The sequence below is a fragment of the Adiantum capillus-veneris genome, chromosome 17 (assembly GCF_014529385.1).
Source record: "Adiantum capillus-veneris isolate H3 chromosome 17, ASM1452938v2, whole genome shotgun sequence".
NCBI classification, from domain to species: Eukaryota; Viridiplantae; Streptophyta; class Polypodiopsida; order Polypodiales; family Pteridaceae; genus Adiantum; species Adiantum capillus-veneris.
In genome coordinates, this window is record NC_140947.1 from 26557386 (window position 1) to 26572477 (window position 15092).

General features: G+C 41.9%; 1 protein-coding gene and 1 long non-coding RNA gene across 4 annotated transcripts; both read right to left on the reverse strand.

The window, feature by feature from the left end:
- Nucleotides 1–4655: 4655 nt before the first annotated feature.
- Nucleotides 4656–7818, reverse strand: LOC147436956 (putative serine/threonine-protein kinase PBL23). The gene is made up of 7 exons (XM_086486352.1): nt 7494–7818; nt 6663–6904; nt 6236–6368; nt 5875–6133; nt 5547–5679; nt 5341–5430; nt 4656–5163 (listed from the first exon to the last, which is right to left on the reverse strand). The coding sequence occupies exons 1-7, from the start codon at nt 7675–7677 to the stop codon at nt 4957–4959; spliced, it is 1248 nt and encodes a 415-aa protein (XP_086342478.1). The 5' UTR covers nt 7678–7818; the 3' UTR covers nt 4656–4956.
- Nucleotides 7819–9068: 1250 nt separating this feature from the next.
- LOC147436957 (uncharacterized) lies at nt 9069–10963 on the reverse strand. Of its 3 annotated transcripts, XR_015184788.1 has the most exons (4): nt 10640–10963; nt 9876–10062; nt 9705–9781; nt 9434–9488 (listed from the first exon to the last, which is right to left on the reverse strand). It is a non-coding gene; the product is annotated as an uncharacterized LOC147436957 (long non-coding RNA). The 3 variants fall into 3 exon arrangements; XR_015184789.1 differs by having other exon boundaries at nt 9069–9781; nt 10799–10963; XR_015184787.1 differs by having other exon boundaries at nt 9069–9781.
- Nucleotides 10964–15092: the final 4129 nt, after the last annotated feature.

The following is a 15092-nucleotide window of genomic DNA, read 5'->3' on the forward strand; positions in this document are numbered from 1 at the left end:
AATCTCGTGTATGTAAATCTGTCTCTCTCCATTAAGTAATCTACTCAATTATCTATTTAACTACGTCTTATTTCCTAACACAAAAGCCTCTAAATTCTAATGATATCTTGCAGTATCTATAGCGCTACTACAAACTGTGCACATCATTGCCTTTTTTTTTTTGGCTTTAATTAGTGATAGTGTATGATTTTTTGTGTCTAACGTTGCCTCCTTTGTTTGTAAGTTGCAACGCTGCAAAGCCTTTGAAGAGAAAAACACAATGCTATCTTTATCCAATTTGCAGCACTAACCACAATTGAGCTCTACTCAAGTCTTTTCTCTTCTGAAGCTTTGAGCCTTAGCTCAAATTGAAGGTCATGCAGGCGTTGGGAGCAGGTTGAGAACTGCTTTGATACCACTAGTAAGGGAGCGCGGGAGCGTGTGCATGCGAGTGCAAGTGCACAATGTAGTGTAGCAGAGACTATGTTTGGTGGATCTCTCAATGAGAAGATAACTCGCCGCTCCTTATTCTATCCATATAAGTGATGGGTGTCGGCCACCCCAACAATTGGAAGTACCCATTTCAGTAAAGGTGGGCTACTAAAACTACTCCATGATTTTAATCACCAATTTTTCAAAATATGGACTATTCAAATCAAAGATGAGGATAAAGAGCCAGAAGAGGAAAGGTAGTCAAATTGATTTAGCTCAAATTGATTGTGGATATTTAGCTCTAGTTGATTTAGAGTACAAAGTTCCTGTGATCAATATTTCCGTTGGAAAGTTCTACCTTTCAGGTGTATTGGTAGATAGAGGTTCATCCTCCTTGAATTAGTTTGTGGGAAGTTGAACCTAATGAAGTAGGAACTAGCACCTTTTCAAGTTAAAATGGTAGGCCAAAGGAGGGTGCAACCTTTGGGAGTCATCAAAAATCAAACAATATGTGTAGCAGGATTAAGGTTTGTGGTCAACTTTGTTGTTTTGAAGCTAGAAGAGTCTACATATTCTTACCCCATGATCTTGGGTAGACCGTGGTTAAGGGTAGCCAAGGTATAACAAATATAGAGGGTGTAGATACAATTGTGTTCAAATAGGGAAAAAAGAAGGTAAGGATGCAAATGGCGCCAAAAAAGATAACCCCACTTAGATCCAGTCCTTTGTACATTATGAAGAGGATGGGATCTAGGAGGGCCTCTTTATTTTCCATGAGCTTATGGAGGTGATTAACATTTTGACGAATAGGTGTATGCCATGTGTGCAAGAATGGTGGGTGTGTAAGAGATGGGTAAGAGTGGTCAAAGGATGCACTTTTTCCTCCAAAAAGGAGGTAGACAATTTTATGATTTTGGCCTTTCATACCTCCCACATATAGTCTTCGATTTGAGCGAAGATCATAGATCTACAATCTACACGTCGAGCTCTTTGTAGAACCTCGAAATCCGTCACCGCTATCGGTGACTTCTCTAGTCGTGCACTCAAAGAGTTGCCCTGCTCTATTTGACTTCAATACAATACATTGCATGTTGCATGTTTAATTGGCACAAGCACAAAATACTAAGCACATTCTTGTAGAATGAAAAATGCTCTCGATATAGTAGATTGCAACAAAGAGATTTTACTATTTGTAAGCCAATTTATACTCTTTTCTAATTCATTTGGCATTATTGATTTCAACACAAATACATCTAACAAAATACTCTAGGTGGAGACAGTAAAAAAGAAAAGAAAACACAGTACGCGATAATGATTTGGTTGTATATGCTTGCATTTTGAAATTATCTAAAACAATCCATCATGGAAATCAAAATACTTGATGGGCTTGTTAGTCCGAGATTGTTGAAAGAAAATGGTCGCTTTACTCGTAATATAATATTGTAATTAAATCACTGCAACATATGCGTCTATGATACAATCTATTGAACTGCATTGATTCATAAAGTTACAAGAGAGATTCAAATTGGTAAAAATATACTCAATACATTGTCTAGAGAACGTATTTTTTCTATTCAACCAACATCAACACGTACAATTCATAGATCACAAAGATTGACACTTCATACATTGGCTTTCGATCTCTCAAGGATAGATCACAAGGATTGACACTTCATACATTGGCTTTCGATCTCTCAAGCATCAAAAGCCATGGATTGATATACATTGCACTTTCAAGAATAAAAAATACATTAATATACATTGATAAAAAACACATTGCACTTTCAAATACATTGATATACATTGCACTTTTATACATTGCACTTTAAAGAATAAAAAATCCAAATAACCTATACCTCCTTCAAAATATAAAGCACAAACAAGTTAAAACAGATATGATAGTACTCGATAGAAATCCACAAGGCCTTTAAAAAAAAGAAAAATGGATAACAATAAACAACAACTTGCATGACTTGAGCAACGACAACAACATTATACAATCATTTAACAAAGTGTTGCTCAATGCACATTACTCAAATCTAAAAAATGATTCAAATCTGATGTCATCAGATATTTTATGCATTCAAGAAATACATTTTGAATGTTTGCTAACAACGATATATCATTGAACATTAGATCACATTTGGATCACAAGAAATATTTTTGACTTTAAGTCCCGAACAAATTATGCTATTATAGAGATCATTTCATAATTTACAGAACTCTATCAAAAACATAACAAAAAACTGATATATGGCCAGCCTCAGTAAAGCATGCGTTCACTCCTTGCCTTGTTTCCTTCAGCTCTCTCTCGCACGCAATTTGTTTCAGCGTGTCCTTCAACAATCACACGGTGCCCCTGCCCCTACTACAGCACAGAAAGGTGCTGACAAAGCTTTTGATGCTAGTTTCCTTTTAATGCTATTGCAAAAGCTGTCATGCTCGGTGACAAGGTTGTTGGCAATGCTCTGGTTGATATGTATGCCAAATGCGGCACCCATACAAAAGCACAAAAAGGTGTTCATGAAGCTTTTTGATGCCATTTACCTTTTAATGCTGGTAGCTTCCTCGCATTTGGTTGCAAGCTGATACAAACTCTTAGCAAGATTGCAAGTCTCCATGTTTTACTCACTAGCAGTAGCTCATCGATCCGCAGGTGTGCAGTTTGGGTCAACTCCGATAAACCTCCTTGACTACCATCCCATCTCCATATAGGCTAGCCGCTCACCTCAATTTTGTACCACAAGAGCATCCATTATTCTTGCAGCTCATGATATTCCACAACCAGGAACAATGATGATATTAATTGTGCTCATGGTGATGGTACAGTCTAAGCAGTCGCTTAATGTCACTGTTTTGAACAAAATGCAAAACACAGGGGTCTTTTTATCGCACAAACCTTGAGAAATCCAAAAGAGAGCAGTAGTATTGATGGCCATTGATGAGGGAAGGCTATGCCTTCAACGCTATGGATACGAACACACAGCAACACCTGGCCTAGGAGGTCTGGATCAACAAAAATGAAGTGCTTGGCAGTAATCTGATCAAGAAGACTCCAAAGTTTTATGTATTCTTGAAAATCAAGCTTTTGTCTACGATGCGGTCTCAAAGGATATGAATGGGCACGCGCAATAACAGGTTCTAATTTGAGGCAGTCACGGACTACACTTGCATTTTGAAGGCATGTGGCACTATATAGGAAGTGACACGGGCAATAAATTCCTAATCAGATTATTCATCAAGTTGTGGGCATATGTACGTTCACATATGAATGCAACATCAAGGCCAATGGCCTTACGCAAGAAATCTTGATGAGATGCTCAAGGCCACTCGAAGAAAGATGTTGTGCTTGCGGGTGGTCAATATGTATGCCAAATGTGGCACCCTTGCAAAAGCTAAAAAGTTCTTGATGGGCATCTTTTCTAGGATGTCATCTCTTGGAGCGCGTTGATTGTAAGATATACCGAACATGGCAGTCGTAAGAAAGCCCTGGGCTATTTAAACCAGATATGCCTTTCTCTGAATGCATTTACCTATGCTTGCACCTTTAAGCCATGTGGCCTTATGGAAGACCTTCACATGGTTGGGTGCTTTGATCCATATGTATGCCAAATGTGGTGTCCTGACAATAGTGCGAAAAGTTTCTGAAGGGCATCCTCTCTAAGATGTCGTACCTTGGAGCACCTTGATTGGTAGGGGATGCCCAACATGGATGATGCAAGGAAGCTCTAGTGAGATTGCAACATAGAGATTTTATCATCTGTAAGCCAATTTACACTCTTTTCTAATTCATTTGGCATTACTTGAATTCAAAATCTAACAAAATACTCCAGGTGGAGACTATCAAAAAGAAAACGCAGTAAGCCACAATGATTTGGTTGTATATGCTTGCATTTTGAAATTATCTAACACTATCCATGATGGAAAACAAAATATTTGATGGGCTTGTTAGTCCGAGATTGTTGAAAGAAAATGGTAGTTTTACTTGGAATATAATATGTAATTAAATGACTGCCACATATGCGTCTATGATACAATCTATAGAACTGCATTGATTTACGGATCCGGTCTCTAGAAGTGGAGGACCAGGAAGATTTGAGTTTTATTCAACGAATTGAGAGAGGATTGACTCCAAAGACAAAAGACATGTATTAACTTAATAGGCAAGTCATTACACTCACTCATCTGTACTAACTTAATTCTAATCCAAGTGACAGAACTAGCGAAACCTAGAAAGATTCTCAAAAGAGGAAATGCGTCTTCACTTCACAATGCACATTGATTTGGGCCTTCAGCACTTGTTACAAAGAAGCCACTGCATGTCTTGTGGCTTAATATTTAATGTTAAAAATCATGGTTGACGAGCCATTTCCCAAATTACACAGCACAAGATGGCCTTGTCCTTACATGGAGGATTTTATGCCGACATCCCCCCCCAAAATATCAGCAAAACAGCACCTTCACTATCCAGACTTAATGGCCGAAGGGCATGTGAATCATTAAGCTTGCAAGCAAGAAGAGGGAAGGGGAGTATTTATGTAGAAACTAGCTGTTTCCAGCTCCGCTGCTGCTACTATCGATTGATGAAGAGTGGAGAGTTACAACTTGATGTTGCAAGTCTGTCGTTGCCACAACCTTCACGCCTTGTTTGTTGTTGCTCTTCACAAGAGGGATCAGAGACTGCACCACATCTGTCATTAGGGGTCGGTAATCTGCCTCAGGTTGGACACACATAGCAGCAATGGCAGCTACCTACATTCACAAAAGTGGGCCTTCATTATTGAGCCAATGCGAAAGCTTCACTCTATTCACTAGTCATGGTACACAGCAAATGGGAAGCTCACATTCTTGAGAGAACAACAATAGACCAAGGCTTTTACAAATTCTTGAGAGAACAACAATAGAAGAAGGCTTTTACAAAAGCGATACCTGTATCAACTCTTTCATGGCATACTGCCCATCCAAAACCGGGTCCACCATCTCTGAGAGTCTCTTCCTGTCTGTCAAGCGGGGTAGTGCCTGCGACATCAACAAAGAACCGGACAGACACAGTGACCAACAGACCAACAATATATACAACACACCAAGTGACGCCTTCGAAAAGCTTCTAGCATGCTAGCGAAATGTTTACTTACCCATGTCACTAAAACACCCTGGCCTGATGGTCTCTTCATATCTACAGGGACACGGCCAGTTAACAGCTCGAGCAACACCACTCCGTAGCTATAAACATCTGATTTCGTGGTCAAATGGCCAGTCATTGCATACCTGTGTGATAAACAAACCTTTGTTAGTGTGCTTATAGCGAGCCAACATGGATTGGTTCTCTGGAGTTGTTCATACGAGGAGAAACTAGTCGTCGAGTAAACTCCAATATGGAGAGATTGCAAGAGGAAGAGAGGTAAATGCAAGACTACATACATAGTACAAGATAGACTAAAGCATGAGATAGTGAACTCTTACTCAGGTGCAACATAGCCATGAGTTCCCAGCACTCGTGTGGATACCAAACCGCCAATCTTGTCGGACCCAAGCTTTGCCAGTCCGAAGTCAGAAACTCTGGCATTGAAATTCTCATCGAGAAGTATGTTGCTGCTTTTGAAATCTCGATGTATGACAGGAGGACTGACAAGCTCATGAAGGTACTCGAGGCCTCTCGCAGAGTCCAGAGCTACCCTCATACGTGTTTCCCAGTCTAAAAATGGAGGACTTCCGGGAGCCCCTGCAAATAACAAAACAAAACGGAATTTGAGATGTTCCTAATGTGCCATATAATGAGACCTCAATACCCTTCTTTATTTTATAAATCCCAGAAAGATCAGACCTTTCGTATATAAATGTTCCTGCAAGCTCCCATTCGACATGTAATCATAAACAAGGAGTCTGTGATCTTGGTCTGCACAGTAACCTATCAGCCTCAGTAGGTAGGGAGAATGCAGCTTGCTGAGCATATCAACCTGTACATAAATGTGATAGCATTCCTACTTAAATCATGCGTATTCAAAACATGACAAATATTCAAGATAAGTCCTCTATGGATAAACAAGGAATATGCAGATAACATGTATGAGCATAAGGCATACCATGCATACATAGACTATGCACATATGCATCGATCGATAAACATAGTACAAGATGAGCAAAGTATCTGGTGACTATCCACACATGCCCATAAACATGAGTCTCCGGCAGTACAAGCAGAGAAAAAGTATGACACGCTACACCAATAGCATGGCTTCGAACTTACAGACCTCACAGCGGAACTCATAGTCACCCTGCTTACTGCTTTGATCCAGTTGTTTAACCGCAACCATTCTGCCGCCTGCTAGGACTCCCCTGAACACTGAACCGAACCCGCCGCGCCCAATTACATTCACTTCATTGAAGTCATTGGTGGCCACTTGAAGCTGCTTGTATGCAAACACTTGGGCATCTGAAAGCTCTATCAAATCTGATTTTGGAACTGGGCGAGCGAAAGATTCGCTAATAAATCCTGCTTGCACAAGTCCTAAGTTAGCAGGGCAAATAATTGCAAGAAAGCATCATCACACTCACCTCTACAACAGCCAGGCACGGCATGATTCGTGGTTCCATCTAGAGAAACCAGGGTTTCTCTGCACCAAGTTCTACAGACTAGCAAGTTATGTGGGAGTCACTTGTAGTGCAGACAACAATTGCTCTTGCTACTTTGAAGATGGGCATAATGAACCAACGTTGGCAGAACATGGCAAGAAAAATACACTGCAATCTTTCATTGAGTCGCCAAGTTGTCTACCTTCACACCCTGAACTTCACAGTTCAAGTGCATGTTTTTGCATGGATAAGCTAAATGCTTGTTTGTTGAAATTTATATGTGAAAGATTTAATATATTTCTCCCTATGATTTCTCACTTTGCGTGTGTGCATGTGGGTGGTGAGACAACAGGAATAGCCTCATCATTCTTTCAATTTCAGCCAGCCGGTCATCGATACAAATCCACAACAACCCAATTGTTCTGTGCGGGTGCAGGTGCGGGTCGAAAGCCGTTCATATTTAAGTGAACCAATGGAAATTGACAAATAGGGAAAAGAAGAATACTTACTCTGACTTTGGCACTTCTTCTTCACCTTCCGGCGCATGTACAGATAGTAGAGGAGAGCAACAATCAGGGCCGAGACAGCGAGAGTGGCAATGACTGCCAGGACGGCAATAACTGCATTGCCTCCTTTCTTCTCTGAGTTGCTGCTATGCAAATTTGTCGAAGCCTCCGACAAAAAGCGCCCCATGTCGACTCGAGTTCCTGCAGGATTTAAGAGCAAGGACTTCCTTCCTGCTTAACTTGAGCTTCTTCTGGCAGGTACATTGACATAGAGAGTGCAGCCACTCGACCTTTCCAGCTTCTAGCAGCAATTCGAGCCTTAACAACCCTTCTTATCGGAGTCTGCTTCACCCGATCATGTAGAACTTTCCCCAAAAGAGACACGAGGGACGTGTTGCCGCCAGCAAAGCACAAGTTTGAATGCCTACCAGACAACCCACTTTGCCTTGGACCGCCTTCAAAGAGCGCCACTTGAGGTTCTGAGTTGTGTAAGCACAGCAAATCCACCTCCTGCCATAGCTTTCTCGACAGTGGAGAAGTTCAGACTAGAGTTCTGATGAGAGCTGAGCGTCCGCCCAAGCTGCATTGCTAGCGACCTACCGTGTGTGAGGGGTTTACAAGCTGCTCTCTGACAGACAGTGGAGCTCTATCACCATAGCCCAGATGAGGCGAGGGACCCAAATTGGAGGGGAGAGCAACGATTCCCGAGGGAGTGATCTGTTCAATTAACGTCGTAGTTATTGGCCAGGCGCCCCCCAAATTTGGCGGGGACCGCTTATACTGGCGACGCTTCTAGAGGTAGACAACTATCAAGCTGTGTAAACAGAATTCTTAAACAGAAGCGACCATTATCAATTCAGCCCTAATATGGGCATCACAGAGAAGCCTGGATTTTGACTCTAGCCTAGACAAACAACCCTTTTCTCTTTTGAATTGGGCATTGAAGGTGCACCCTCCCCATGAGCTCACCTTTTCCGTGAGAGTGTGTTTTATTTGTGGAGTCACAAGTAGGCTAGTAGGTGCAATGTGCATACACCCACATCCTCATTGCCAATTACTATAAAAAGTTCAAACACACATACACTCTCTTTGTACACATGATACATCCACATCCTTATCGAGCACATTGCAACAAAGACACACCCTTTTTGTACAGTCTCCCCCTCCCTAGACATTCAAACATGGATGATGGCATGCTCAAGTAGTTAAGATTCAAGACGACGATCACGTGAGATACATCCAAAGCACACACAAAGGCTACTTTTTTCTTTTCATGTGCCCCTTACGAGGGTGCCCATAATTAGGCTTATGAGCAAGTAGGACGAACAATAAGATCAAGCACCTTCTAATGAAAGGGTATAGTGTGCTCGTTCTTAACATGGTAAAACGACAATTCATACATGGGGTGTAAGCTTCTAATGTTTGGGAGCGGAGGTGTACAAAATTTGAGGGTAGCACTTAGAGCCCTTTTAAGTGGTTTTTCAAAGCAAGATAGAGGAGAAATGATTGAACTTAAAGATAAACAAAGAGAAAGGGGGAGGGCGACCTGGCGGGGCCCGGGGGGGGGGGGGGGGGGGGGGAGAGAGAGAGAGAGAGTCTTTGGGGGCCACCAAAAAGAAGGAAAACTGATTGAAGTTGTTTGTGTGTGTGTGTGTGCACGTGTGTGCTAAGTAAGTGTGTTCAAGTTACTTATATAAACAATATCACAAATGAACATTATATGTTCAAAGACCAACAAACACTAGCAAAGTACAGGGGTCGTGTAAAAAATACCAGTTGTTGTTTATATAATATTGTACAGCTAAATCTTAGTCAAAGCAGGTTATAATGATCCGCCCTTTGACAACCAATGAAGACCTTGCATCAAACCATTTGAAGAGCAACACTTCATTTCAACATACATCAAGGAAGGTAACCCTCACCAGCCCACAAGAAAACAATTCGTTAGCAAGTGGCTATATGTAGGTGATGTTGGGCATCAATTGTTATCAATGTCACCTAAATGCAGCAAAAAACAAATTGAGTAATGTTCTTTTTTTACAAAGCCACACAAATGTGATGGGATGTCTTCCAATCATTACATCACCTAGACCTTAGTAAGTCAAAGCAAAAGGCACTCACAAAATAAATTTTTAAGCATATGAGGCCCCATCAAAAAGCCTCTGATTCAAAATTTAGACCCTGCAACCAGTACTAATCGATAGCAGAAATCACCTTGCAAACCTCTCTTGAATCGTCTGCACTGTGCTTACTCAAGCGGTAATTAGAAACACGTGATTTTTTAGCCCGACCTGTAGAGCATAAGTCAAAGCAAACTGCTAGTGAAGTAAAGACTTGAATAACCAATATATATGTTAGGATTTAAGGACATGAGGAGTCACCTACAGCAAACAATGGTAGATCCATATGTAAGAATGATGAAGCTTCAGCCCAAAAAAACCCATGTAGGCATCATCGCAGTGCAAATCGAGTAGATATACAGCCACATATTTTATCCTTAAGCAATATCGATCCCATACTATAACCAGATAGGTACTCAGATGTTGAAAAACCTCATAGTCACCACTTGTACCTGTATAGATCAATTAGCAGTTAAGCACACTCAACTTGTTACAAGTTAGTCGAAGCAATCTCAAGAGAACATTAAAGTGCACAAAAGTCATACATGGGTGATTGTACCACTCGCAATCACTTCAGGTCCTTTGTGAGAAACGAAACCTCTATACCCTCAACCTTGATGGGCCGACACTCAGCCCTTAATCTGTTAGATAAGCCTCATTTGTATGGAGATTAACGAAGCCCAAAATCACCATATCCACCATCATTTTGACATATCTCTAGTTTAAGGGCCTGCCTAGTAGCCAATCCCTCAGACACCCCAGTTGCTATCTTACTTGCCATAGGAACCATTTGAAAGTCCCTTATGGGCCGACATAGTGCTCAGTGATCTATATGCATGCATGCATAGATGTATCATGAGGTCGGAATCTGACATTTTGTGTGTGTGTGTGTGTGTGTGTGTGTGTGTGTGTGTGTGTGAGAGAGAGAGAGAGAGAGAGAGAGAGAGAGAGAGAGAGAGAGAGAGAGAAAGAGAGAGAGAGAGAGAGAGAGAACTAGATTAAAGTCCTTTGGAACTTAAAGTTACCTACATGACAAAAAGGATACGTCTTCGGACACATTCACTTCGGGCATCATGCCATTAAGGCAAATGGAAACAACATAAATTGAAACCTTTTTATGACTCATAAGGGGGATATCGTTTCAACAAAAATGACCATGTGTATATATAGGGAAGGATGACTCTATACTTATGATGCACTCAATGGTGGGTTTTGAAGCCTCTATGACTACTGCTCCTCCTTTGTACACCGCCCATCTGCCATTCTTCCTTGCTTTTCTCAATTTGGCTAATTCATTTGCTCTACTTAGTTGCAAAGGGGTGACCTCATCCAAAATTCACACTAAGGTACCTTTCAACTATCTAGTATATTCATGATTGATATTGTCTCCTTCGTCTTTGACCTTTGCTTGTTTTCCCTTTACCTCTATGTGTACAAGTTTCCCACCATTGATAAAAAGGACAACTTTGATTGGTTTCTCTTTGGGAGCATTCATTTTTGAGGTGTAGTCTGCATGTTCAACGCCCATTGCCCCTTTCTCTCGGCTCTTTGAAAGACCCCCAATTCTTATAACTTTAACTCTTACCTTCTCAAGAAGTTGAAATACGATAGCTTTTATCACATGAGTGGAGGTTACTTGTACACCTTCATCACATGAGTGGAGGTTACTTGTACACCTTCATTAGTATTTTTCTTTGTACTTAAAACGTGAGATGTTTGTTATGATGGTTGTTGTAGCTCCATTGCTTGACGATGTGCATACAAGATGGAAAATCTTTTCTCTTCTTTTGCAAATTTGCTCTAAGTTGTGTAACCTTGTTATGCAATTTCATTCATTTTTTTCCACTCCATATTGTTAACATACACTTTATCTCTCAATTGGTGGTGGCACTAGTTGAGTAGTTGATGAGACTATGTCGTAGCAAAGGATTTTGCTAATCTAGTGTGCGCGCGTGCGTATGCGTGTGTGAGTGTGCATGTGTGTGTGTAGATTGCTTTCCAACCTTGAGAAACCTTTATAAGCACCAAAGAAAATAAATAATTTGGTAGAGAGCAAGGGTGGGGAATTAGCACTACAAGGGTGTTTTGTAAGTAGGGACGCCCAAAAATTTGCTCAAAAAAATAACAAAAGCATCGCTATGAGCATCGCATCTTGCAATGCTCATAGCGACGTTTACAAACTGTAAAGCATTGAATTAGCAACGCCAAGAACTTCAAAAAAAAGCCCAAATTTGTTGCGAGAGCCATTTTTGCTCCCGCGGTAACTAAGCAAAAGCATCAATCTCTCCATCTCTCAGCAGCAAAGCGAGTGAAGTGAAGCGAGGTCATCCCCTCCCCATCTCGCTTATGTGCAAGGCCACGGGTTGCCTCCCCGTCTCTCTTTGCCCCCAACCCATCTCTCTTCAGCGACCAGGCTCCATCGAGTCGCCTCCTCCCCATCTCTCTTCAGCGAGCCAGGTAGGTAGGTAGAGAGAGAGAGAGAGAGAGAGAGAGAGAGAGAGATGAAGTGAAATGTTATAGCTATATATATATGTGTGTGTGTGTGTGTGTGTTTGTGTGTGTGTGTGTGTGTGTTAAGTATGGAACTTGATTTACCCCTTGCATTTTTTAGTATTAAAAACACACATTTGTAAAGCCCCATTATAAGGAGAAGCCATCGTGTGTGAAGAAAAATCACTCGCCAAACTGTTTTTTTTTGTCGGAATATTACAGTCGGACGGCGGCGGCCAGAAAGTGGTCAAAAAACGGTTGATCGGTTGGCCGGTTGGTCGGTGGCCATTGGTCGGAAGTCAATGGCATGTGGCCAATTTCAAGGCGGACTTGTCTTCTCAAGAGCAACCACACATAGGCGCATTGGAGAGTCCAACTTGAACTTGTCTACACAACGGAGGCTACACACGGTTGCCTCTCATGAGAGAGGGCAACCCTTTTGCCCTATAAAAGGAGGCCTCTTCTACACACAAAATGTATTGTGGTGCATTGTGAAGTTGATGAAACAAGGTGTATGTGAGGTGGTGAGAGTGAAGCAAGGTGGGAGCTCCATTAAGGGTAGAATATTATATTAACATCTTCAAAAGGTCAAAATGACCTATGAGACGAAAAGGTTACAACCATGTGGGACTCTAACCATGTGGGACTCTAGTACAATGTCAGGGGAACATAAAGATAAAAATAAATTAGGGTACCTAGAGTGGGTAGGTATGCAAGCCTAACCTATATCCTCATCGTCATCAATGTCCTCATCACATAATACATCAGCTCAAAACATATGGGAACATGAGGGCTAATGAGGTGCACAACGGGGGAAGTAGACAATGGTGATCATCCTATGAGCTCTCTCATGGGTCTTCTACAGTATGGCCTCAGTGTCCTCCACGGTCAGCTCTCGAGGGGGGAGGGGGGGGGGGCTCGATGTCACTCAATGCTATGTAGCCTCCAATATAGACCTCGTATACGGTGTGAAGATCCTCGCATCCCTGGACGTCGTGAGTGGCCAAGTTGGATGGCTCGATCAAGAAGAACGCCTTGATGAGGGTGTGAATGGGTAACTTGTGGTGGGCCATCCGAAGTAGTCCCTTTGTAATAAGTAGTGATCTGGCTGTGTATAGATCCTGTATTTGTAGGCCTTTTGCTCCTAAGGGTATTCTCTCCGAGTCTACGGGTCTCCATCAAGAAGGGACCGAGGCACCTGTGATCATAGTAATGCATGATGCGGGTTAAGGAGCCAAAGCCCTCTCTATTTAAGCAATGAAAACGCTTGCGGATACATTGGTAGATATAGTGCTCCTCTATCTCTTACACTCTTTGGAAAACCTGTCATAATCTCTCCTCTAGAGGTATCCCTCTGTATCGGTCAGTCTTTAGCTCCAACTAGTCAGATGAGGTGCGTAACTGACCAATAACACATCTAATACCATGAGATAGGTGGGTGTCATATACTTGGGGCGTAAGATGAACCGATCATCTATCGTCTGGAGAAGATGGTCTCTATAAAAAGCCATCTTCGTCCCCAACTCGTGTGACAGCCAAGTCCTTCTAGTATTGAGCTGAATGAGGTCATGTCTAATAATCTTGCTAGTCTCTGAATGTGTGAGGGTGAGTGAGGGTGCATCCAGGGAATACTGAAAAACGGGACAACCTGTCCGTATTAAATCCATTTAGCTCAAACCAAGATGATATCTATGCAAACCCACCTAAAGTATCACCATCACTGGCCAGTTGTCGTGATGACTCAGGCGCTAGTCGTGCATATGTGCTGCATGGTAGCTCCCATGAGCTATGAATGAAAGGCACCGATCTAGCAAGAGTAGCTACTACAATTGGTGGTGCGCTCATCTCAGCTTTAATAACCCCATGTGGCACTGAGGCTTTCACCCAGACCAGCCTAAAGATCATGGATATAAGTGGTCTCTCCATGGATTTCCATCCATCATATGTACGCCCTGATATACTATGATGATCCAGGCTAGGCCTCCATATCTGTACTCCATAAAGCATGGTGGAAGTGACCAATGTGTTAAATAGCCACAACTTAGTGCCTAGCCCCTGAAACTACACCTAACAATTGTGCTCCTCTATCCCTTGGAGTCTCAATATGAGCTCAATATTGTCACCAATCTCATCAATATACAATCCAAACAAAGTGAAAGAAAGTGGGCATTCCTGCTTTACCCCAATAGTAGAGTGAAGAGGGTCTAAAAGACCCTCGGCGGTCTTTACTCTCCCTATAACAGTCTCACAAGAATCCATGAGAGAAATGAAATGATGTATTAAAAGGCCAAAATGACCTATGAGGAGATAGATGTGTATCCATATAGCTGGGTGAAATCACAAACCCATCCCCTGTGAGTTGGAGAAGATGCCAAAAGGCATCTTCAAAAGGCCAAAATGACCTATGAGGAGATAGATGTGTATCCATATAGCTGGGTGAAATCACAAACCCATCCCCTGTGAGTTGGAGAAGATGCTCTCTATAGAAAGCCATCTTTGTGCCCAACTGTTGTGTCGGCTCTAATCTGTGTCCTCCTGGTGTCCAACTGGGTCAGGTCCTGGCGAATGATTCTAGTAATCTCCACATGTGTAAGAGACAACGATGGTGCATAATTGGAAGGGAGGCAAGTTGTCCATGTTGAAGCCATGTATGTGAAACCATGATGACATATGTGCATACCAACATAGAGAGAGAGAGAGAGAGAGAGAGAGAGAGAGAGAGAGAGATGAAATGAAATTTTATATTAAACGCCTTTAAAAGGCCAAAATGACCTATGAGACCAAACTGATATGATCTTGGTGGATCTAATCCAATGTCTGGGTACAAAACTAAAAATAAAGTGAAGTGAAAGACTAAAATTATTATCATCATCAGTACCCGAGGATGCCCGGCATCGGGCGTTGTCCGAGAAAGTACTGCATCTGTTGTTGAAGAGCGTCATCAATGTCCGCCTCTATAAATATTTGTATTGGGCGTCTCCCATGTCATGCT

What these genes read in the sequence shown, in the direction of transcription:
- LOC147436956 (XM_086486352.1), bottom strand. Translation starts at nt 7,677, where the DNA reads ATGGGGCGCTTTTTGTCGGAGGCTTCGACAAATTTGCATAGCAGCAAC. An exon ending in AGGGTGTTTTAGTGACATGG is followed by an intron (nt 5,431 to 5,546) that starts GTAAGTAAACAT and finishes TTGATGTCGCAG; the next exon opens with GCACTACCCCGCTTGACAGA. An exon ending in CCATGAAAGAGTTGATACAG is followed by an intron (nt 5,164 to 5,340) that starts GTATCGCTTTTG and finishes TTGTGAATGTAG; the next exon opens with GTAGCTGCCATTGCTGCTAT.